Source organism: Malus sylvestris, chromosome 12 (assembly GCF_916048215.2).
Source record: "Malus sylvestris chromosome 12, drMalSylv7.2, whole genome shotgun sequence".
Classification (NCBI taxonomy): Eukaryota; Viridiplantae; Streptophyta; class Magnoliopsida; order Rosales; family Rosaceae; genus Malus; species Malus sylvestris.
This window is the reverse complement of record NC_062271.1, coordinates 24,241,787-24,266,296: the sequence shown is the minus strand read 5'-3', so window position 1 is coordinate 24,266,296 and position 24,510 is coordinate 24,241,787. Positions and strand designations below refer to the sequence as shown.

General features: G+C 41.3%; 6 protein-coding genes, 1 long non-coding RNA gene and 1 pseudogene across 11 annotated transcripts in view; 7 read left to right on the top strand and 1 right to left on the bottom strand.

Annotated features, from left to right (window-relative positions):
• The window catches only part of LOC126592408 (PHD finger-like domain-containing protein 5A), an 80,814-nt gene extending 66,791 nt beyond the window's left edge, over positions 1-14,023 (top strand). For 2 of the 3 annotated variants that reach the window (XM_050258100.1, XM_050258099.1), the window contains exon 3: positions 11,110-11,398. The gene's annotated coding sequence lies outside the window, so the exon portion shown is untranslated. Of the gene's footprint in view, positions 1-11,109; positions 11,399-12,060; positions 12,150-12,298; positions 12,427-12,493; positions 12,581-12,773; positions 12,832-13,369; positions 13,427-13,545; positions 13,608-13,759; positions 13,833-13,934 lie in introns of those variants that run through there. The other variant, XR_007612610.1, reaches the window with a different exon arrangement.
• LOC126592402 (acyl-coenzyme A oxidase 4, peroxisomal-like) overlaps positions 1-24,510 on the bottom strand; it is a 166,094-nt pseudogene that overhangs the window by 136,196 nt on the left and 5,388 nt on the right.
• Positions 1,461-2,253, top strand: LOC126592289 (uncharacterized). The gene is made up of 3 exons (XM_050257996.1): positions 1,461-1,893; positions 1,980-2,109; positions 2,193-2,253. Exons 1-3 carry the CDS (start codon positions 1,470-1,472, stop codon positions 2,251-2,253), a joined length of 615 nt encoding a protein of 204 aa, XP_050113953.1. The 5' UTR covers positions 1,461-1,469.
• Positions 2,323-3,375, top strand: LOC126592404 (uncharacterized). The gene is made up of 2 exons (XM_050258094.1): positions 2,323-2,455; positions 2,536-3,375. The coding sequence occupies exons 1-2, from the start codon at positions 2,435-2,437 to the stop codon at positions 3,163-3,165; spliced, it is 651 nt and encodes a 216-aa protein (XP_050114051.1). The 5' UTR covers positions 2,323-2,434; the 3' UTR covers positions 3,166-3,375.
• Positions 9,906-14,023, top strand: LOC126592409 (PHD finger-like domain-containing protein 5A). Of its 3 annotated transcripts, none has more exons than XR_007612611.1 (10): positions 9,906-10,051; positions 10,763-11,182; positions 12,061-12,149; positions 12,299-12,426; positions 12,494-12,580; positions 12,774-12,831; positions 13,370-13,426; positions 13,546-13,607; positions 13,760-13,832; positions 13,935-14,023. XR_007612611.1 is itself a non-coding variant. In XM_050258102.1 (2 exons), exon 2 carries the CDS (start codon positions 10,767-10,769, stop codon positions 11,097-11,099), a length of 333 nt encoding a protein of 110 aa, XP_050114059.1. In that variant the 5' UTR covers positions 9,906-10,051; positions 10,763-10,766; the 3' UTR covers positions 11,100-11,317. The 3 variants fall into 3 exon arrangements, 1 of the variants encoding a protein (XP_050114059.1); XR_007612612.1 differs by having other exon boundaries at positions 11,883-12,149; XM_050258102.1 differs by lacking the exons at positions 12,061-12,149; positions 12,299-12,426; positions 12,494-12,580; ... (3 more) ...; positions 13,760-13,832; positions 13,935-14,023 and having other exon boundaries at positions 10,763-11,317.
• On the top strand, positions 14,853-15,943 carry LOC126592417 (uncharacterized). The gene is made up of 3 exons (XR_007612632.1): positions 14,853-14,930; positions 15,222-15,769; positions 15,895-15,943. It is a non-coding gene; the product is annotated as an uncharacterized LOC126592417 (long non-coding RNA).
• On the top strand, positions 16,308-21,393 carry LOC126592391 (probable LRR receptor-like serine/threonine-protein kinase At3g47570). The gene is made up of 4 exons (XM_050258077.1): positions 16,308-16,353; positions 16,459-16,534; positions 17,914-20,535; positions 20,736-21,393. Exons 3-4 carry the CDS (start codon positions 17,931-17,933, stop codon positions 21,155-21,157), a joined length of 3,027 nt encoding a protein of 1,008 aa, XP_050114034.1. The 5' UTR covers positions 16,308-16,353; positions 16,459-16,534; positions 17,914-17,930; the 3' UTR covers positions 21,158-21,393.
• On the top strand, positions 23,414-24,241 carry LOC126592407 (uncharacterized). Its single transcript, XM_050258098.1, has one exon. It carries the CDS (start codon positions 23,718-23,720, stop codon positions 24,108-24,110), a length of 393 nt encoding a protein of 130 aa, XP_050114055.1. The 5' UTR covers positions 23,414-23,717; the 3' UTR covers positions 24,111-24,241.

The window sequence follows — 24,510 nt, the reverse complement described above, 5'->3', positions numbered from 1 at the left end:
AAAGCAGCAGCTGCAAAAATTTGATAAAGGAAAGGAGGCGAAGCTTTGTTGGATTTCTAGTCTGGGGAAGATTCCAGTTTTTGTAGCAACTTCAGTACTGGTGAATTGCTTGTATTTTTGTCCATAACTAAATTTTGGACTTTGAATTATTATTTGATCTATTAGAATATGTTTGGAAACATATATATAATTGGAAGTCCGTTTATGGGAGGGACGTGGTTGATGTAAAACAAAAAATGTTTGTGTTTACCCACGTGTTTTTGTATACGTTTAAGAGTGGTTTTTGTGAACAAAATCCATTTCTTTGCCGCAAGGTTTTGTATTTGGAAAACTTGAATGGGTAAGGTTTTGTTTTAAATGAAGCTTTCTAGGTGAAGCTTTGATGGTGAAAGTATGTAGAGGGAGCTTTCTAGGTGAAGCTTTTTTAGGTGAAGCTTTGTAGGTGAAGCTTTTTTAAGTGAAGCTTTTCGGGTGAAGTTTTTTGGGTGAAGCTTTGTGGGTGAAGCTTTTTAGGTGAAGCTTTGTGGGTGAAGCTTTTTTTGGTGAAGCTTTTTGGGTGAAGCTTTTTGGAGGTGAAGTTTTTTTTGGGTGAAGCTTTTTTAGGTGAAGCTTTTTGGGTGAAACTTTTTGGATGAAGCTTTTTGGGTGAAGTTTTGGATGTGAAGCTTTTCGGGTGAAGTTTTTTGGATGAAGCTTTTTTTTTTTTTTTTTTTTTTTTTTTTTTTTTGGGCGCTTGACACGGTCTTCATTTGCTTGTTTTGTAGTGACTGTGGAAGACGGATTGCTTTCTGATTGAGAAGGGTTCCGGCATCGCTTTGCACCATCTTCATGTGGGTAATATAGGAACTTTCTTATGTTTTGATCATGCATGTAGTGATAGAATTTGTTTCTTCTTATTGTAGATGTCAGAGCCTGGAAGTTCTAGTGATGATGGCTCTTCTAGCTTTAGCTCTAAGTCTGAGTCTGCAATGTCGGAGTCTTCAGGGTCTTTGTTAGAGTCCTGTACTAGAGAAACATTGGATGATCTTCCCAACCGTCAAACTTTAGCTATTGCTAGTTCTTCCTCCATGGCGTTGGGTGAGGGGGTTGTTTTTGATGCCATACCCATAGTTCGCTCTGAGTTCACAGCAGACCATCTAAAGAATAACTTGTTAGATAATGAGAAGCAGGTTGAGGCGCTAAGGCAGTCATGTAATATCCCTCATAGTGTAGGGATACGTTTGGTACATGATGAAGAATGGCATTCTGAGCCTCCCCAGGGTCATGTTATGTTCTACACCCAGATATTACTGACTTTAGGGGTGAGACTACCTTTACATCCGTGGTTGCAAAAGATGTTATCTTTGATCGGATATGCACCTGGGCAACTCAATCCTGGTTTCTGGGATACTTTGATTGGATTTTATATCATTTGGATGGAGTGTGGGTTGTGTGAGCCTTCATTCCATCAGTGGCGTTACTGTTACAAGATGCGCCCAGCAAAATCATGCACTGGTTATGCCGAGTGTGCATGTCGGAGTGAGAGAGAGCGTATTGTGTATGGTAAGAAAAAGGCATACTACACATGGAAAAACCGTTGGTGCTTTCTGTATAATGATTGGGAGTATGATAAGGGTGTCACGCCTGAGCGACGTGTGCTTACTCACTTCCAGACTGTAGGTTGTAACGTATCAACCGTTCGTACTATTTGCTATTTGTTGTGGTCTTTTCTTGCTTCTAACACTTTGCTTCATGTAGTGACGCGGGGCACCATCAAACTGTTTGGGCAGGAGCTATCTGACATAGAGAAGGTGTTGAGGGTGCCCAAAGAGGATAGACACTTAAGCAAGCTACGACCCTTATTTCGTCGGTACGGTTTCCAACCCTTAGTTTCCGAGAGCCAGGGACGATCGAGTAAGTTGTATCCTTCATGTAAACTTTGCTCTTTTCCTTACTTTATTTGGAAAGTTGTATTTCTTATTTTGATTTTCCTTATGCAGTGGAGAAGGTAAGCAAGAAAACAGGGACTAGCACCAATAAAAGGAAAGCACCAGTGTTAGTTCCTTCGGAAGACATCCTACCGCATAAGAAAATTCATAAGTTCCGAGGGGAACCATCCGTTAGACCTAAGTCCCAAGATGCGGTCCTTAAGGGGCCTGCCTTTAGGAAGACTGGAGTCGAGGCCGTTGAAAATGCTGCTGCCGTAGTTGCAGGAGAAGGGAGCCGACTGTTACCTCCTCCTCTTACTATGGAGCACACTGTCCAGGAAAGTGATCCTGGTTCCCGCCATGAGGGGAAAGGCAAGGAAAGAGCTGGCAGTGTTCCGTGGAAGGACTTGAGGGTTGCCACGCGGCCAAAGGATTTTGGGGATATCAACAATTGCTTGGCAGGGCGTCGATTCGCCTTCGATGAGCTCGGAGAGCCCTTAGCTAAGGATGAATCGGATTGCGACCGGATGTTGAAGCTGTCTTCATATGTGAGTGTTACTTTGTCATTTCCTTACTTTTTCCTCTTTATTATCATTATTTAGGTAGTGATGATCGTCTTGCCATGCAGGTCATGGCCGAGTATCACGACAGACTGCAAGAGGTTGAGCGGTACAAGGCAAAACTGAAGGAGAATAAGCAGCTTGTGGACGAGGCCCGAAGGAATAAGGGACTTTTGACTCAGGCTCTCCAACTGAAGGACGAAACCATGGAGAGCTTGAAAAGGCGAAATGGTGAGAACCTAAGGCTTAAGAAATTGCTTGAGGCAACTAAAAAACAGTTGGAGGTGGCTACCTTGGAGGTATCCAAGGTTAGGGGAGAATTGGATGGTGCCTTAGTTGAGATTTCTGAACTGGAGAAGAGCATTCCAACTGAAAGGGAGGCTGCTGTGCAAGAATACTTAAGTTCTTCGACCTTTCATCTTGCTATTAAACCCTACTGTGCTCAAGAAGCTCGCTTTGAAAAAAGGAAATGGATGGCCGTCCTTGATCGTTATGATGATGGGAGCATTCTTCGAAAATACCACGAAGATATAGATGAGCATCATCGAAAGGGCGAGACATTTGTCCTTGCTGTTGATCCTAGCAGCGAAGATGAGTCTGATAATGAAGGTAGTGCTGATGCACAGACTCAGCATGGTGAAGAGGATCTTGGGGATGCAGAGGATGATGGTAGGACGCGGAGTGATACTCTTTATTGAATTCATTGCCAAATGGCCTTCATTACATAGGATGCCGAACGGCTATAGCTCAACACTTGTACATCGTGAGTCTATTTGTAGTAGTACTTCAAGTGATCAGCGTTCCATGGATGGCCAAGGGTCTTGCCATCGGAGCTTCTAAGTGTGTAAGAGCCAGGGCGACTGATGCCAATGACTTCATACGGTCCATCCCAGTTTGGACTAAGTGTGCCTTCACTCGGGACTCTGTCGCAGAGTAATCTTTTCTTTAAGACCCAGTCTCCTATTTTGAAAGAACGAGGCTTGACCCTAGAGTCATAATAGTTGGAGATGCGCTGCTTGTAGGCGACATTCCTCAAGTGAGCTTGGTTTCTGTGTTCCTCGACTAAATCCAAGTTGAGGGTGAGTTGTTTGTCATTTTCACTTTGAATGTAGTTCTGGACTCGGAATGTTGCTTGCTCGAGCTCAACAGGGACAACCGCCTCTGTGCCAAAGGCAAGTGAGAATGGAGTTTCTCCTGTTGAAGTCCGATATGAAGTGCGATATGACCAAAGAACTTGGGGTACAAATTCTGGCCAACAGCCTTTAGCTTTGTCCAAGCTGGTTTTCAAAGTGCGCTTGATTATTTTGTTGATGGCCTCAACTTGTCCATTAGACTGGGGATGAGCTGGAGAGGCAAAGCATAAGTTGATGTTGAACTTAGAGTAGAACAACCTGAACTTCTTGTTGTCAAACTGTCGCCCATTGTCAGTGACTATCGCATTGGGAATGCCGAATCTACAAAGGATGTTCTTCCACACGAAGTCTTCTATCTTTGCCTCAGTAATGGTTGCCAAGGGTTCTACTTCGGCCCACTTTGTGAAGTAGTCCACTGCAACGACTGCGTAACAGACTTTGCCCTTCCCTGCCGGCATTGGGTCGATCAAATCAAGTCCCCACTGGGCGAAGGGCCAAGGGCTGATCATAGGAGTAAGAGGCTCTGGAGGGGAATGAGGAATAGTCGCATATCGTTGACATTTGTCACATGAGCGGGATACTTTGATGGCATCCTGGTGGAGTGTTGGCCAATAGTATCCTTGGCGAAAAGTCTTGTGTGCTAGGGATCGAGACCCAGCATGATCTCCGCAGACTCCTTCATGTATTTCCCGAAGGACAATTTCCGCCTCCACAGGTGTAAGGCATCTTAGGTATGGCAGGGTAAAACTGCGCTTGTAGAGTTGGTCATTAATGATCAGGTAGCGGGCAGACTTGTATCGGATCTGCTTAGCTTGGACTTTGTCATTTGGGAGGGTGCCATGAGCAAGGAATTTATAAATTGGGGTGATCCAACTATCTCCTTGCTGTAAATTGCACACTTCCATGACCATGGTGCTTGGTGCTGCCAACAATTCGACATGAATTTTTCTCCCAATCTTGTCTTCCACTGCCGAGGCGAGGCGAGCTAAAGCGTCTGCATGACTGTTTGCCGCTCGAGGAACTTGGGTGATCTGGTAGTGGAAGTGCTTGAGCAAAAGTCGTGTTTGCGCAAGATATGCTGCCATGGAGCTATCCTTAGCATCAAAGTTGTTCGTGACTTGGTTGACCACTAATTGAGAGTCACTGAAGATATCAATTTGTTTAACCCCAAGGTGCTTGGCCAAACGTAAGCCTGCTAGAAGGGCTTCGTATTCGGCTTCGTTGTTTGATGCCTTGAATTTGAAACGAAGAGCGTATTCCATCGCCACTTTGTCGGGGGTAGTGAGGACTAATCCTGCTCCGCAGCCTTGTTGGTTGGATGAGCCATCAATATACAGACTCCATGCTGGGGTTGTTGATTCTATCTTCTGAGCTTCCGATGGTAATGAAGCTACTGCTTCAGGTGTAGAAGCAATGTCAACAGGATATGTGAAGTCGGCTATGAAATCTGCTACAGCCTGACCCTTTTCGGCTGGTTTTGGTTGGTAGGAGATGTCAAACTCACCCAATGCTATCGCCCATTTGATCATTCGTCCAGACGTGTCAGGACTCTGGAGTATCTGTCGAAGAGGGTGATTGGTAAGCACGATGATGGCGTGTGCTTGGAAATAAGGGCGAAGTTTTCGAGCAGACATAACCAATGCTAGAGCTAATTTCTCAATGTTGGAGTATCGTGTCTCCGCATCTTGTAGGGCCTTGCTAGCGTAGTAAACGGGCCGTTCGACACCACTGTCCTTTCGAATAAGAACAGAACTGACTGCTGAAGCCGAAACCGATAGATAGATAATGAGAGTGTCACCAATTTCTGGTTTGGAGAGCAGAGGGGCTTTACTCATGTATTCTTTGAGGTTCCTGAATGCCTTGGCACATTCCTCCGTCCATGTAATGTACTTCTTATTTCCCTTGAGTGCTTTGAAGAAAGGAGCACATCTGTCTGTGGCCTTAGAGATGAATCTGGTTAAGGCTGCCACCTTGCCAGTAAAGCTTTGGATATCTTTTGAAGTTACGGGCTCTTTCATGTCGAGGATTGCTTTGATCTTTTCGGGGTTAGCTTCAATACCTCGTTGGCTAATCATGAATCCTAAGAATTTGCCAGAACCCACGCCGAAAGCACATTTATTGGGGTTCAACCTCATTCGATACCTCTTTAGAATGGTGAAAGTTTCAGATAGGTTGGTGATGTGTTGGTCAGCATGTTTGCTCTTGACTAGCATATCATCAACGTAAACTTCCATGTTCTTCCCAATCTGTTCGGCGAACATTGAATTGACCAGTCTCTGATAAGTTGCTCCTGCATTCTTTAGGCCGAAAGGCATGACCTTATAGCAATACAGTCCCCTGTCAGTAGTGAAAGCCGTGTGTTCTTGGTCTGAGGGGTTCATGAGGATTTGGTTGTATCCTGAATAAGCGTCCATGAAGCTCAAGAGCTCACACCCTGCCGTAGAGTCTATAAGTCTATCAATGAGAGGAAGAGGGAAACTATCCTTCGGGCATCATTTGTTTAGGTCGGTGTAGTCGACACACATTCTCCACAAGACCTTTTGAAGCAGGAGACTTTCCTTGGTCGGATTTTTCTTAACAAGGACAACATTTGCTACCCATGTTGGGTAATTGACTTCACGGACGAAGCCTATGTCCTTGAGTTTTTCAACTTCTGTTTTCATCGCCTCGTATCGCTCAACATCATAAGATCTTCGCCTCTGTTTTACTGGTTTGGTCTTGGGACCAATACTCAAGTGGTGACAGATGATATCGGGAGAGATGCCCGACATATCTTTATATGACCAAGCGAATACCTCGGCGTTCTCTTGCAAAAAGGAGATCAGCGACAACCGAAGGGGTGGTGACAAAGTAGTGCCAATCTTCACCATGCGGTCTGGATGGTCTTTGGAGATAGAGACATTCTCTAACTCTTCAGCGGGTTGTGCTTGCTGGGTGAAGGAGTCATCTCGAGGGTCGTCGGGTTGACTGTTGCGATCCTGAAGACCCGAGTTGGATTCATCTGGGCTGGTTTTTACGACTTGGTTATGTATAGAGAGAGTCTCCTTGGGGACAAACATGTGTTGTTGTTTGACTGAAGTGTTGTAACATGATCGAGCACTAAGTTGATCTCCCCTGATGTACCCATTGCCGAAAGGGGTTGGAAACTTCATCAACAACATATGTGTGGATACCATGACCTTGAGATCATTGATGCCTGTGCGCCCAAAGATGACATTGTATGCCGTCGGGCAATTAACCACTAAGAAGTTAGTGGTAATAGTAGCTGTGTAAGGGCCTGTACCAATGGTGAAGGGTAAGTGTATACTCCCTAAAGGTTGCACGATATCGCCAGAGAAGCTTATCAGAGGAGAAATCGAGCGATCTAGCAAGTGTTCAGCTACATTAAGTGCCTTGAAAGCTTCAGCAAACATGATATTGACTGAAGCACCTGTGTCTATCAGGATTCGTTTCACATCAAAATTTGCTATGTGAGCTTCCACGATCAGCGGGTCATTGTGAGGGTAGATTATACCTCTTTCTTCCTCAGGGTAGAAACATATTGGATCCCAGTTAGGCTTTTGATACTTGCCTCATCTGATGTCTTCCACGTGAAACACTTGATGGCCAGGTCTCAAAGTTCGTTCACTGCTGGAATATATCACATTCACCTGGCGTTGGTTACGGTTATCCCTCGGAGGGTGAAGGAGGAACTGATCAATTTTTCCTTCACGTGCCAGAGCTTCAATATGGTCACGGAGGATAATGCACTTTTCACTATCATGGCCATTATACTCGTGGTAGCAGCAAAACATTCCCGTGTTCTTCGTGGACTTGTAATCTGGCTGTCTTGGCTTTGGCTTTGGTATCAGGTGAGCTATACTGGGGTAGATGGCAGCATATGTAGCATTCAAAGAGGTGTATGTCTCATACCTCGGGGTAGGGCCTGTCTTGACACGTGATTGGCCCACTGCGTTGACTACCTGGGGGCGGGCATTATTGTGACGATATCCTGAGTTATCGCGATAGTGCCCCTTATTCTTTTTATTAAAATGAGATTGGTGAGGATGGAAGTCTTTCCTTTTGCCTTGAGATTGATATGTCTGCTGACTTGGCGAAGCATTAAATGAGGCAGGGGGGTGTGCTGCTACCACTTGGAAGGTTGAGGTCTTTTCATTCGGTTGGATCTGGCCTTCACTCCCTACTTGCTGATAAGGGGTGACTGTAGGGGGTTTCCCTTGATATGTCATTGCCTCGGCAGAGGCATGGTTGTAAGCTTGTGTCATCACCTCAGAGTAAGTCTTCCAAGTGTTGGCATTGATCATGTACTTGAAGAAACAGTCACGTAAGCCTGCCGTGAAAGCCTTGAGGGCGGTCTTGTCATCTGCCTCAGCGCAGCGAGAATACTCATGGCTGAAGCGGCCAGCGTACTTTCGTAATGACTCGTCCGGCTTCTGGCGAATAGTGTACAAGTCATCTGCGGAATGCAAGCGATCGGTTTGGAAGATGTGTTGAGAGACAAACAGCTTCCTCAACTCTTCAAATGAGTCTACTGTCTCAGGTGGAAGACGACAATACCAGTTTAAAGCTCCGCCAGAGAGGGTGGAGGGGAAGAGAAGGCACCGTTCTTCGTCGGTGTGTCCCCGGTATACCATGGTGGACTCAAAGAGGTTAAGGTGTTCAATCGGGTCTTCCTTTCCAGTATAGAGCTGTAAGTCAAGCTTCTGCTTTGTCTTCGCTTGGAGAGGAGTGTTGAGGATCCTTCTTGTGAGAGGGCCAGGCCTGGGTTGGTTCCAGTCAGGTATCTCGGCTTGACGTTCAGCCTTCAGCTTGTTTACTTCCTCAAGGAGCTGCAGGACAAGGGGGTCCTGAGCGGAGTCGTGCACCACCGAAGTTTTCTTCTTTAAGTCCCCATCGCCTCTTGGAAGTAGGAAAGTTTGATCAAGATAGCGTGATCTTTCTTTGGACTCGCCACACTGACTTCTAGAGTGAGTATGTCGGAATGTTTCCGAGTCCCGAGTACCTTCATATTCTTCTGGGACTTGTTGCCCCTTCTCTATATTGGCGGCTGGCCTGGGTCGTGGAAGAGGACCGAGTCTTTCAGAAACCCTTGGGTCATTGATCTTCGAGCTTATGTGGATGGGATTCTCTCGACGTTGCTTTAGGAAGTCTCGACAATCGCGATAGACAACTTTTGATCCTTCCACACCCTCTGTGAGGAGGTGTTTTCCTCTACTTCTCCTGCTTCGGGTTGAAGCAGCTGGGTTGAGAGAAGTCTCATGTTGATTATCACATTGATGTGTAGCTCGATCCTTATCAGGGATGTCCGTGTCGGATATCGGTGACCCTCCGTGTTGGGGGGTATTCAGTTGATTGTTGACCTCAATAGGGGCGACAAGCTTATGTGTTTGAGCCTGCCTAGCCTCGTGAAGCATCTCGAAAAGTTTTTCATATTGTTCCTGGAGGACTTCATTCTTCATCGCTATCTTGTTGTTCTGAACCTCTAGCTCATCGACTTTAGCTTGAAGAGTAACTCTATTTCCTTCCTGCTTTCGCTGCTTCATACTAGGTCCAGCGGGGGTGTCATTCTGTGTGCTGTGGTTTCTTTCGCTCCCCATGTTGGAGAGAGATGCTTGGCCAAAATAAAGTGTACGAATGATAGAAACCAGCTTGACACAGCTGAAGAGAGTAGGAATAAGTGTCGTTTCCCACAGACGACGCCAAATGTTGATGCACAAAATCAGCGAGGACTTTGGTACAACAGAAAATGTTGAATTTACGACCTTCGCTAGATTGCTCCGGTCATTAGTATAGATAGATGTGTAAATGGATAAAGACAGGGAAGAAAACGACACAAGATGTACGTGGTTCACCTAGATCGGCTACGTCGACGGAGTAGAGGAGTTCTCATTAATTGTGAAGGGTTTACACAAATACATAGGTTCAAGCTCTGGTTTAGTGAGTTCTAGTGAATAGTTTAGTACAAAATGACATTAGAGATTATTGTGGGAGAATGATCCCTATTTATAGAAGAGAGTTTCTAGTTTTGTTCTAATATTGACACGTGTCGTGTTGTGATTGGCTTCTGATATTGACATGTGTCGCGCTGTGATTGGCTTCTGATGTCGACACGTGTCGCATTGTGATTGGCCTTCTGGTTGAAGGGAAACTCTTCTGGGTCCTTGATGGTATAACGTTGACCGGTTCTCAGTAGTTTCGGAATTAGTCGAGTATGGTACAAACATAATCAATATTTTATAGCTTGCTTACAACTGATGATGAAAACTATTAAACTATAATCCTAAGCGATAATTTTCAACTGAAACTTAAAAAGCAGACAAAAAGGAAAGAAAAAAAATATATATTACCCCTATCCGATTCTCTCTCAGTCAGCCGAGCCCAACTCCCCCAACCGCGCCGATCCCCTCTTACAGTAGCATCCCTTCATCCGAGTCCTCTCCAGCTATCTTCGGTAAGCTTTGCTCTCTTCGCTTCTCGTTCTTCCTCTCTTGTTTTCGCATATGTAGAAAACTGCTGCTGTATTTTTATTATTTCCATCTAAAATTCAAATTTCTAGCCGAATGCGCATTCGATTACCTGTTTTAGGGTTCCTGTTCTGTTCAATTTATTAAACGTTTCATCTATTTACACAGCATGTTTAATTCCGCAATTTGTTTTCTGTGATGGGAATTAGGCAAACATCGGAAGCACCCAGAACTGAAAGAGTTATTAGAAATTAAAAAATTTGGATTTTTTGGGTTTTTTTTGGTATTTGAGTTATGGGGCAATGAACTGCTTTGCATTGGTGAATTGGTGTGACAAAAGTAAACCACTTTTATTATTTTTGTGCATAGTTGTAAAAGAATTTGCAAATATTCGTAGCTGATCGATAAGTTGCATGATTTGTGAATATAAACACCCTGCAATTTGGCATGAAATTGTTAAAAAGGTATGCAGATTTGCAAATTGGGTTAGTCTCGAAACTTTTGAATGTGCATTAGCGTTATCAGTGGATGCAGGAGCATCTGAGGGGCACTCAAAAGCTAAGTCGGCTGCCAGCCAGCTAGGCTAGGGTTCTAGTTAATTTGGGGATTCTATTTTTTATCATTTGGATTCTGTTTCTACTGTGATTTGGCCCTATTTGATCCGCTGGACAGAAGCTTATTTTACCCTGTTGTTGCAGGAACATGGCGAAGCATCATCCTGACCTGATTATGTGCCAAAAGCAACCTGGAATAGCTATTGGAAGGTTGTGTGAAAAGTGCGATGATAAGTGTGTAATTTGTGACTCTTATGTGCGTCCTTGCACACTTGTTCGGGTTTGCGATGAGTGCAACTATGGATCTTTCCAGGGAAGGTGTGTTAGTTGTGGAGGGGTTGGAATTTCTGATGCTTATTACTGCAAAGAGTGTACTCAGCAGAAGAAAGATAGAGATGGGTGCCCAAAAATTGTGAATCTGGGAAGTGCCAAAACAGATCTGTTCTACGAACGCAAAAAGTATGGTTTCAAGAAAAGATGATCATTAGCAGGTCAAGTTTCACTTAGCTTCTGGAAATCATTTTGTTTTGTTCTTCATTGAGGCTTAGCAAATATTCCAATCAGGTATTTTTCTTAGAAAACTTGCTTGTTACTGCTTGTATGTTTGACTGTTGTATTTTCTCGTTTGATATGTTTCCAACCTACTCTCATTCTGTGGCTAATCAAGCAATTTATGACTTGAGTAATTCTTACTCGTAATCTTTGTATGTGGCATGCATCTCAGGATGTTTGAACTCCTGAGGACGTATTATATTTATGTTAAATTTAATACTTAGTAAATAGTTGATTCATTGTATGCCTAACCCAGCCACCCTTCCCTTAGTAGATTATCCCATTCGCTTAAATGCAGAATATTGTTGTATCAAAAAGTTCTTTCAGCACTCTCCCTTAGAGTAGATTATCCCCTCCATTTAGACGTGGAATATAATTGTTTAAAAAAAATAGTTTTTTATGCAACGAAAATGCTACCTCAAGTTAATTGTACAATGTTATGCGGAAGAATAATACGGTAACCACTTTTGAACTCAATAGTGGTCTGTTTACTTACCAAGAATGCGAATGCAAAGTGTGGGTATAATTCTCACTCTTGACATCATGCGTTTACTAAAATGCAAGGAATAAAAAGGTAATGGAATCCCTTTTTAAACAAATGTGTTCCGTTTATAATTTCAACCATGTATCATTACAAATAGAGACTTGCTTATTCCGTACCTGAACAATGTCACTTATATATCACTTTCATATCAATATCATATACGCAAAGTAAGCAAGCATGCCCTAAATTACAACTACAACAAGAGTTTTCTATCAATCGAAATGGTCCAGTCCAAGTCAAACCACAACTCACAAGAATCCATCCTTCACACTTTTTTTGTACTTAGCCATTTAAGATTTAACCCAAAAACGATGACTTGGCTTCACACAATCCCTCCACTTGGCAGCCTCGAGACGTGTTGCCCCATCATCCGGGCAGCCCCAAACAAAACCTCGACAATATACGGAGTGGCAGGAATGATCGGATTGCTTACAGGTAAGAACATTGCTTGCTCTGACTCGCTTTGGAGTATTTCGAAACGAAAATGTGTAGCTTTTTTCCGTTGTATTGTATAGATCTGTGGATTGAATGGCTATATTTCCAGGGAATGGTGTTTGTTTGCTGAATTGATGTGTTTGGTGCAGGAAATTATGTTCTTGTAATAACTTCGCGGACGGAAGTTGGGACTTATCTCGGCTTCCCTGTTTATCGAGTGATCTCGATGAGGTTTCTGTCCTGTAGTGAGGGTATGAAGAATTCAACTGCTCAGGAGGTAAGGGTTTTGATTCTTTTGATTCGTTAGCGAATTTCAGTGTGACTTGGGATGTTTTGAATTTCAGTGCTCAGGCGTACTTCATGGTTCTGTTGAAAACAGTCCAATCAACTCCGGGGCTGTACTTCTCGTACGAGACTGATATAACACTAAAGTAAATTCTTATGCCTAGCACTCAGCCAAAGTTTAAATTTTTTGTATCTGTTAGGGTGCCTTTTAAGTACATTCCGCTGTTTTCATAGCTGTTGTGTGATTACTGTTCAAAATCTTATCATGTCAATTTATGTATCTATTCGATAAAGTTGTATTTGTTTATTTAATCATATATAATTGATCATTTCTACCAGCTTTCAAAGAAGATGTAAGTTAGTGGAAGGATGGATGGACAAACCAATATGGAAGCAGGTTAGTTGGAAATTTGGAATATTGGGTTTATCGGGACCTCATTAGTTCTTAAAAGTGATTCATGTTATATACATTAGGTGCATATAAGCATATATATTGTCCACACGTTTAGTTTACTTTACTAGCCATCCTCAACTCTTTCCAAGTCAGAGGGTTAATAGGGAAAGAAAGGAAAGCCGCCTTAAGGATTTGCCTACTTCTGCGTTTTTGTGCACTATACTTATCTTTTGTTCTCAAGGTGAAAGTATCAGCTCAATAAAGATGCTTTCTCAGTTCATATCCTTGAAGACATGTCATCCTATGTGCAATTTTTTGGTTGTCAAGTGATTTTCCCTTCCCCTTTATCCAAGGGATTTTTTTGTCAGCACTAGAAGAAGAGAAAGCATGAGTATCGAGTTAACTGACACACCATATCATATGGATGTTTATGAGTCTTTTCTCTTAATGCCATTTTAGCTCCTATCAAATGATTACTTTACACATTATGATCTATGACTAGTAATTGCTTGGTAGTTTTTAACATTATTTGTGTTTTCAGGCTGACCCTCGATTTGTTTGGAACAGAAATCTTTTGGACAAACTTATCGAGTATAAGGTTAGACTTTCCATCTTCGAGGCCATAATTAGTTAAACAATTTGAACAGCATTTCCAGAAGTCGCCAATTCTTTGCGCACAAATTTTATTGCTAATGCTCATTAATTTTCTCATGGCAGCTTGATGGGTTCATTATTCCTATAATACAAGGAAATATCCTGAATTTACTGATTTCTTATGTGTATATCCACCTCTCTCTCTCTCTCTCTCTCTCTCTCTCTCTCTCTCGCTCTCTCTCTCTCCCTCCCTCCCTCCCTCCCTCTTAAGATTGAGATTCAGAGTTTAGGAGAGTAATATGTTATGGTGTTCCTTAACCTATATTTAAGCTTCCAGACTGCACAGCTAAAGCTAAAGGGCTAATCTGCCACACTTACGATAGTCTCAAGGAGGTGTACCCGGCGTCTAGGTACAATCTTCTAGAGATGATTGATTGTTGTAATCACTTTTGTGTCTGTATCTGCATGTTTTGAAGAATTTAAACATGAAACACTGTAATGTGGTCCCGTAGGGACAAGAATGTGGAGAAGAGGAGCCAACCTTGATGGAGATGTTGCTAATTTTATTGAAACTGAGCAGTTGGTGGAGATTGAAGGTTTCCAGTCCTCATTATTGCAGGTAATTCTCATATGAAGGTTCAGAAAAGAAATGTGTGCTGAGGTGTTATTGTATTGGAATATTTTTAGTTACTATTATGTTTCTTTGCCTAAATAGGACATTAGCTTATATCATGGTGTCATTGTACACGTGATCAACTAAGTTGGCCGGGGATTAAACATTTGAGAAAAGTATATTCTGTTGAGAATGAATCCCATATTGACGGGAGGAGAGAACTTGCATGAGCTTATAAGTAAATTGGGCTAATCCCCATATTGCCAGTTGGTTTTATGGTGGAACCTGAACTTTCTTCACATTCTGCACTCCTTGTTGATGTGAGAAATATCATAATTGTAGAACTTTGTCATTCTTTTCTGAGGTTGATGGACGGCCCCTCACATAGATGAAACTTTTGTACAGTTTAGCAAGGATAGATTGGTTTTGCCAACTTTTATATATTTAGAAAACTTTTCCAATACTATACTTTCTAAATATGCAGACACTGTTTCACTATTAACCCTTAAGACTGATAGAAGATTGGAAGTTTTGTCGTAATTTAATACGAGAAGATTTATTTGTCTCTTTTTTTTTTTTTTTTTTCTGAATAAAACCCTCCATAATATTTTTGATATGTTTTTCAGATTCGAGGTTCAATTCGGCTTCTTTGGGAGCAAATTGTTGACTTGAGATATAAACCACAACTTAGAATTATTACTCATGAGCAGACGGTAATTTGTTGCCAGAGATGCAAATTCATCCCTTTTTACTCTTTTCTTGGCTTCATGGTACAGTTTGTTTGAGTTGTATTCTGAATTTTCCCATCCACTTACAGTCAAATGTTGTGGAGCGCCATTTTTTTAATCTTTCGCAAAGATATGAAGAGACAATGGCAGTAGACCTAACTGATCAAGTATGGGTTTTCTTTTCTTTTACATTTTACTTTGAATTTAACAATCCTTGCACACTGATCCACCTTTACGTTAAGCTGAAAAGTTTGCAATTTTTTTCCTTCAAATTGTGTTTGTACGACACACTCACCTTTTTGTGGCTTTGGGATTTGCTAAATAAGCAATGATGTCTATAATTCTTCCCAGCTGACTGCTTGTGCTACACAAGTTTTAATGTTTTTTTAATTGTATGCAAAGTATATGCTGTATCATAAATTTCCAGTTATAATTTTTCCATTTATTGTTATTTGTAGCATGGCGATGAAGGTCAACTAAGCACGGCATTTTCTGCTGAAATGCAAAATCTACCAAACGTGAGGTGACAATTTGCATACTTATGTATGCAACCATGTTGGCTCCCAACTGAATCATTTTCCGACTTCAAGTAGATTCCTTTTTTTTTTCGAGGTTGCTTATAATGAAGTCAGTTCTATTGGTTGGCATTGGGAACAATGTCAGAAATGAGATTTTGTTCTCAATTTACTGCTTGTGTTTTTGTAGCAGATACGTTTCATTTGACTTTCATCATGTATGTGGTAACTCAAACTTTGAAAACCTAAAGGTTCTATACGAGCATCTCAGAGCAATTTGAAAGGCAAGGGTAATGAAAGCGTAATATCTGATTGAATTAAGTATGCCAAAATGAAGGTATACTGGCTATGTGTAATACTTTTTTTAATCAAAACTGTTCCAGTTGAGCAGATTATTCCCCGTAGATGCGAAAGGCAATATACTGGAGGAGCAGAAAGGGATTGTCAGATCAAACTGCATTGATTGCCTAGATAGAACAAATGTTACTCAGGTTTCTAAGAAAATTACCTAGTGTGATTGATCTTAATAATTTGGGCTAATATGATATACCATATGCCATAGCATGAGTAAACTGAGATTTGACATTAAATTGTTTACTGCTTCTTTATTTTGTAGAGTTACTTGGCCCAGAAGTCTCTAGATGCACAGTTGCAGAGGACTGGAGTGCTGGATTCTTTTGAAAACATTTCTATGTTTGCTGAAGACTATCAAACATTTAGAGCGTGTATGGAAATTTTCATGTCTTGTATCCTATCTTTCATAAATGATCAAACGATGTCTATAATAAATTGTTGTACTCACTCTCAATTTAGTGTGGGCGGAGCAAGGTGACGAGATAAGCCTCGAGTATGCAGGGACGTATGCCCTGAAAGGGGACCTGGTTAGGTAAATTCAACCGTCTAGTGTGACTTGAATCTTGGACAATATATTTGTATATCCTTTTTTTTTTTTAATCATATTCTGGATCCATATTACCGCAGATATGGGAAGCAGACATTTGGAGGAATAATTAAAGATGGGATGAGTGCTCTTTCAAGATATTTTTTGAATAACTTTCAGGATGGCATTCGGCAGGTAATCTGTCTCTCTTTCGCAAATATAGAGTATTGCTCATCTGCATGAAAGCAAGTGACTTCCATTTATATATACCTGCTTAAAATTAGTTTCAAATTTGTTCAGGATCCCTATGGATCTTATCAGTGGCCGCTATACAGTTAGAAGGGATATTTCACCATCCCGGGCTGAATCTTTTTCTGTAAGTACAATGAATCTTTTAAAGAAATTGAAGTGCCTGAATTCCTTGTCTGGTTTTATACATCCCTTTGTTATCAGTTATACAGATCCCGGGTAGGATAATTAAATCTTGGTTCATCTTCTTGGAACCTCAATATTTTAGTTCATGATGGTTTGGGGAGTACCCTTGATGCAGTGCATAAAGAGTTTATTCAACGGGGCTTTTGGTATTTTGGTGTTTGGCCATTCAGTTAATTATTAAATTGAGATTCATGTATCTTAGGCTGTGACTTAATGTTTTGTATAAATTTTGATGCATTTTAAGTTGTGTTTTAAATTAAGTGGCTAGGTGGAACAATTGTCATTTAATATGCTTCGGACATGGTACACTCCTTTAGAGATTGTGTGAGATCACTAATTCAAGGGGCCACGTTGTTTACGATAGCATGGGTGTGTTTTGATAATCTTATGCAATCCAAATAAAAAGAAATCGCTCTGAATTTACTCCAAATATTCTAACATGATTTCAACTGGACGAAACACTTACAATGCCCTTTTGTATTTACTGACTAGAAATATTCTAACATGATGCTGGTTAAACTCATCTCTTCTCAATCGTTGTTAACTTTGCAAACCCTGACTAGAAATAAATATATAAAAGCAGTACGAGAAAATCTGTCCTATCGCCAGTTGTTCTCTCGTGTAAAACCTAGTTCTATGCTAACTTTGATTGAAAACTTTCTAGGGGGATGACAAGGATCAGACTGTTAGGTGGCTAAACCGAACTGAAGCTGTGGACTAAGTCGGTCTGACTCTTCCGTTCCTTCTACGCTGTGGACTAAGTCGGTCCGACTCGTCCGTTCCTTCTACGCTGTGGACTAAGTCCGTCTGACTCTTCCGTTCCTTCTACGCTGTGGACTAAGTTGGTCTATCTTAATTTCTGTGGTCATCCAATCTCAAGTGTTTTTTCTTACTGAAGGCTGTCACTCTCTGCTTTCTGCCAGTACAGAAACATTGACAGCTATCAAAGTAAAAGACAAGTATAGCTGTTGAAAACCAAGGCAGCTATAGACAAAACATGCCACCAATTTCGGCCACTTTATTTTGATTTGAACTTCCAACAGTTCCAACAGATTTCTTAATTTCTGTTGACTTAACTACTAAGTTGGTATATCAAAATTTCTGAGGCCATCCAATCTCAAGTGTTTTTTCTTATATGTGCTAAGATTTCTTCTCTTTTGTACTTTTGTGCAAATTAAACTTTGGTTTTCTGGGTTTCCATTTGTCTTCGAACAATGATGGAGCATTCACGTACTATTCGTAATCCGGTTTTGTTGAAATTCCTGCATGGCTTCTTTCTCTTGGTCTTATGCATGATGAGCACATCTTCGGAATCTGCAGCATTTCCCAGCCCTACCATGCTTGGAAACGAATCTGATCGCTTGGCTTTGCTAGACTTCAAGAAAAGAATAACTGAAGATCCTCTCAGTGTCATGAGCTCGTGGAATCATTCCATCCACTTCTGCAGTTGGGTAGGCATTGCATGCCACCGTGCCACCCAAAGAGTCTTGATTCTGGACCTGGAAGATAAACAACTGGTAGGCTCCATTCCACCTTCCATTGGAAATCTCACTCGTCTAATTGAAATAAGCTTGGGAATCAACGAGTTTCATGGTGAAATCCCTCAAGAATTGGGTCGACTACGTACCCTGGAAAGTCTCAACCTGTCTTTCAATTCTTTAGGTGGGAAAATTCCGACTAATATGTCCCACTGTACTCAACTAAGAGTTTTCGATCTTCTTTCCAATAAGATTATTGGGTCGATTCCACGCCAACTCAGTTCATGGTTGAGTTTGACTCTTCTAAAACTTGGAGGAAATGATCTCAGTGGAACCATCCCAGGTTGGATAGGAAACTTTTCTTCTTTGAGAGGTCTTGGTCTTGCTCACAACAATTTTCAAGGAAGCATACCAAATGAGCTCGGGCATATAACAACCTTGCAGATATTCCTCGTTGGGGGCAATAATTTGTCTGGTATGCTCCCTTCTTCAATTTATAATATTTCTTCCATATACATGTTCGGTGTTCAAATAAACCACTTACATGGAGAGCTACCACCAAATCTCGGCATCATGCTTCCTAATCTCGAAGTATTTTTATGTGATATAAACAATTTCACAGGAAATATTCCTGTATCATTGTCAAATGCTTCTAGACTTCAGAGGATTGATTTTTCTACAAATGGCTTCACGGGGACAGTCCCTGGAGAAAGTCTCGGAAGCTTGCGAAGCTTAATTTCGCTAAACTTTGGAGAAAATCGACTGGGAAATGGAAAACTTGGTGATTTGAGTTTTCTCAATTTCTTGGCTAATTGTACTAGTCTTAAAAAATTGGGTCTTGGCTATAATCATTTTGGGGGAGAAATCCCGAGATCCATAGCCAACCTTTCGACCCAACTACAAGTTCTTTATCTAGGGGTTAATTTGTTACATGGAAGCCTCCCAAACGGCATTGGAAATCTTATAAACCTTGCCGATCTAGATATGACTTATACCTATTTGGCGGGTGTTGTCCCCGAAGAAATTGGGAAGCTCAAGAAGATGAAGAGACTAGCTTTGAATGCTAACAAATTTTCCGGGCCAATTCCATCTTCCCTTGGTAATATAACTTCATTGACAGAGCTCTTCATGGACGGAAATAGTTTTGAGGGAAGTATACCTCCAAGTCTTGGAAACTGCAAAAACCTGTTGAAACTTTTACTTAATAATAACAATCTAACGGGCAGCATACCTAAAAAGCTTATGGAGATTTCAACCCTTTCAGGTCGTTTAGACCTATCTGGAAATTATTTGACTGGTTCATTGCCAAGTGAAGTGGGTGATTTGGTGCATCTCACAGTGCTAAATGTATCAAACAACAAGTTATCAGGGGAAATCCCCAGCACCATCGGCCGTTGTACCAGTTTGGGGGGCTTGTACTTGGACGACAACAAATTTGAAGGAACAATTCCTCAGTCTCTTAAAGATTTAAAGGGCTTGGAAGAACTTGACATTTCAAGCAATAACTTATCTGGGCAGATTCCTGAATTCATAAGCAAGCTTCGAGCACTTAAGTATCTCAATCTTTCGCATAATGATTTTGAAGGCGAGTTGCCTAAAGAAGGAATTTTTTCAAATGTCAGTGGTGTCTCAGTTCTGGGAAATCATAGGCTATGTGGTGGTATCCCAGAATTACATCAACCTGCATGCCCCAAAAATAAACACCATTCATCTCGAGGACTACTTTCCCCAAAAGTAGTCATCCCTATATCTTGTGCACTTGCATTCATAATTGCTCTATCATGCTTCTTCGGTGCTCGTTCAATGCTAAAAAAGTCAAGAGATGAACTTGTAACTTCACGTTCTTATAAGGATTGGAAATTAGGTGTTTCCTACTCACAGCTTGTTGCTTCGACTAACGGTTTCTCTGTGGATAATTTGATTGGTTCGGGAAGTTTTGGTTCTGTTTTTAAAGGGGTAATTCCTAGCGATGGAACGGTAGTTGCTGTTAAGGTATTAAACCTTCAACAACAAGGAGCGTCTAAGAGTTTCAATGATGAATGCAAAGCTTTAAGAAGTGTCAGGCACCGAAATCTTCTCAAGATCATAACTGCATGCTCAAGCATTGATAATCATGGTAGAGACTTCAAAAGTCTAGTCTTCGAGTTCATGCGAAATGGAAGTCTTGACTCGTGGTTGCATCCTAGAGACGAGGAGCAACCTCCAAGTAAGAGATTGAATTTTATGCAAAGATTGAACATAGCCATTGATGTTGCTTCTGCGTTAGATTATCTCCACAACCATTGTGAAACGTCCATTGTTCATTGTGATCTAAAGCCGAGCAATGTACTTCTTGATGAAGACATGGTAGCGCATGTTGGGGACTTTGGTTTAGCAAGGTTCCTCTTGGAAGCATCAAATGATCATTCCCTCAGTCAAACAATGTCATCGCAACTAAAGGGTTCTATAGGTTACATTCCTCCAGGTATGAGATTCCATCATTCTAATTTCATTTTTCAATTCTTATTAACTTATTACTAAAAACCAACTAATTAAATTCTATTTATTAAAGATACACTATTGACTCTTTTTCCTGGAAACAAGTAACATTAATCTGAAATAAGATATCAATTTTAATAGTCAATTGCATGTGACATCTTATCGTCTATATGTATGTCACTGCAGAGTACGGCATGGGAGGCCAAGTTTCCATACTGGGAGATGTTTATAGCTACGGGATACTCTTGCTAGAAATGTTCACAGGAAAAACACCTACTGATGACATGTTCATTGAAGGTCTAAGCATTTACAAATTCGCAGCCATGGCTTTGCCTGACCATGTCATGGATGTTGTTGACCCTTCATTGCTCCTCGACCTTGAAGTTGATGGTAGTGTTAACGATGACAGATACGAAAGGACTGCGCTGCCCAGACGTAACAATCACAGAGTGGTGAAAGCAAAAAAGGTAGAGGAATGCTTGTTTGATGTGATGCAGATAGGACTCTCCTGCTGTGCAGTATCACCAAAAGAGCGGATGCTTTTGAATATGGTTGTCGGAAAAATGAGTGCAATTAGAGACTCGTACCTCAAAGTTCAAGAAGGCTAAAGAAGGACAAAGATATGCTGCTTGTGGTTTTTCTTTTCTTGTTTTTCTTTACTTTTCCTGCCATTGCTTTGAACCTTACCTGTTTTATGTCAGTTGTTGTTTTAAACAAACGAAGTTTTCATTTATATGACTTGAAGCTTTCAAATTCTTATTTGTGTGGAGCTATTTGTAATTGTCTTGGTTATGTCAATCCTGTTTAGAATATGATAAACTCAATGCTTAAGCAGTTTAGGACATTTCAGTCTCATATTTCTTCCCATATGGTTGCATGTGCTACAAAAGTTTTGTTGGAAATTTTTTTTTTTGTAGCATGTGGGTTATGGTTGTGACGAAGGATGAAAGATTGCTTCAAGGCACTTATAAATATGTTGCCTTTCATACTCTATTTGCCCCGACATACAATGTGCAAAAGGGATATGCGAATAAGCCATGTGGATACAGTTAAGCCCAACGTTACGCCTATTGTTTGTCAAAGTATTGCACTTCTTAGCCATTTAACAACTTCCCCCCACTTGCACCAATGCAAACATTGCCTGTTTAGAAAGACATCCCTCCCCCGAGGGTTTAACCTCCCCACCACCACCCCCAAAACCCAAAAACGATGACTTGGCTTCACACAATCCCTCCACTTGGCAGCTTGGAGACGTGTTGCCCCGTCATCCGGGCATCCCCAAACCTAATTCCCCCCCCCCTCCTCTCTCTCTCTCTCTCTCTTTGAAAAACAAAATGCATGAACATTGCTCTCGAAGTATCCTCACCCCATTAGCATTACTTGCCCACAAAGCAAATCAAAAACCAAAATCCCCCTCCTTTCGAATTCCACCTCCTATTTAATCCCACCCATCTCTCTGTTTTTTGTCGCCATTAGAACCCCAGAAAGCTTTGCTGTTTTTGTTTTGGGTTATGACAATCCTCTCTCTCTTTGCTCTCGAAGTATCCGCATTACTTGCCCACAAAGCAAATCAAAAACCAAAATCCCAAAAGAAATCCCCCACCTTTCGAATCCCACCTCCTATTTAATCCCACCCATCTCTCCGTTTTTCGTCGCCTGGCAATATGGAGAGTAGTCCAATATCATATAAGCACATAACACCTTGTCCCTCACCAATGTAAGACAACTCTCAACACGCCCCCCGCGGCGGATTTTCAAGCTTACACGTGAACAACAACTGGGTAACGTGGAATAAGTGTGGCCGTTGGGCTTCACACGTGGACAACCTTACTCTTGCTCTGATACCATGATGAAATTGGGTTCCACCGTAAAACCAATTGACAATATGAAGAGTAACCAAGATCATATAAGCACATAGCAAACAATGACAAACGGCTCTCACAGCGGCAATGCGTCGAACTCATTCGAGGCAATCTACGAGCGCTGGCTGGTCCGGCAAGAACACTTCCTCGATGAGCTCTTATCGGCCCCAGGGCCGGTCTAGAGATTTTTGAGGCCCGGGGCGACGTAAAAAAAAGTGCCCTAACTTCATGTAAGAAAATTATTTATTTTCGCACATAAGACATCGAAAAAATTATACTTAGAAAAACACTTCAAACTCAATAATTTAGAAACACATAAAAACTAATTTATTTTGTATTGAGAGAGGGAAACAAAAAAACTTCGGGCTTACAAGAAGATAGATGATGAGTTTTGTTTTCCATTTGAACTTTGAATGTGTTTTTGAATAAATCGTGAGGTGTTTTTTCTTATTTACTAACCTTGTCAATATGGGACTAAAAAATAATGATGTTTTCGAGTTTTACTAAATTAAACATTTTGATGACACGTCATATAATTTGCAAATTTGGTCCACGTATTATTCTTTGTTGAAGATTAGACTTGAATTAAAACGAATATTTAAAAATAACAACCCACATAGCTACTAGATAGTAACTAAAAATAAATTACCAACCAAACAAAAATTTGTAAAAATTGAAAAGAATAAACATGTACATAGCATTTCGAACTTAGGACCTCTTGTTAATTTTAAACAACAAAAATCATTGTTTCTAATTAAACTTCTTGATCATTTAACCAAATTTTCTAAATTTATACTCTTATAAAAAGAAATTTGTAAAAGAAAGGAAAGTAAATAAGCACACATGGTGTTTTGAACCCAAGACCTCCTTATTATTTTCAAATGACAAACCACCACTTCTAGTTAAATTTCTGTGTCTTTGAATCAAATTTTATAAATTTATACTCTTATAAAAACATATATAAATATACCGCCCTAATAATTTTGGTGCCCCTAATTTTTTTGGACCCTGAACGGTCGCCCCTCCTGCACTGGGCCTGGGCCGGCCCTGATCGGCCCAGCAGACGATCGACGAGGCCCGAGATGAAGACCTCCGAGATTTGGTGTCTCGGGTTCTCTTCCATTACCAGCAGTATTACGACGAGAAATCGCGACTTGGACAGCGGGATGTTTTACTGGCTTTCTCGCCGACGTGGTATACTTCCTACGAAAGGAGCCTGCTTTGGATCGCCGGGTACAAACCGGGTATCGTATTCCGGCTCGTGACCGAGTCGGTGCCCGATTTGAGCGACCAGCAGCGGGTCAGGATGGCCCGGCTGAGGGAGGCGACCCGGGTCGAGGAGCGCGCGCTCAACGACAAGCTCGCCAAGATTCACGAGAGCGTGGCGGCGCCGCCGTTCATGGATGCGGTGCGGCGGTACGGGAGGGCCGGACACGGGGAGATCGTGGAGGACGACGCGGTGATCAAGTCGCTTAAGTCGGCATTGGAGACCGTGGTGGAGAATGCCAACTTGCTGAGGACGACGATGGCGACGAAGCTGGTGGATTTGCTGAGCTCGGGGCAGGCAGTGAGGTTTTTGACGGCGGTGATGCAGTTTCAGCTAAAGATTCGGAGTTTGGGGTTGGAGAGGGACGCCGAGCAGCAGCGGGAATTGAGCGAAGGCGGTGGTGGTTGGAGTCCAATTAGTAGTAGGTGGTAGAATTTTGAGTTTTATATTTTGGAGGAAAATGTATGGCGGGTTAGGCTAATAATTTTGATTATGGATGGTAATGGTAATTTTGAGATGTGCATTATGTTATATTTAATATGATTGCAATATGTTATATTTAATGTGCATTATGTTATATTTAATGTAATTGATATAAAGGAAAGTTTTGAACTTGAGACACAATAAATTTACAATTGGAACGCAATGAATTGAAAATGATTAAGTAATTTTAATTACAGAGAAAAATGACACTTAATAAGTTTCGATTAGATACCAAAAATTAATCTATACTAAAACTCAAAACTAACTGATTTACTGTTTATAAGCACAGTGTGCTTTCCATTTTGACCCTGTTAAGTTGATTTATTACTTCTCTGCCACTGTCTGAGAA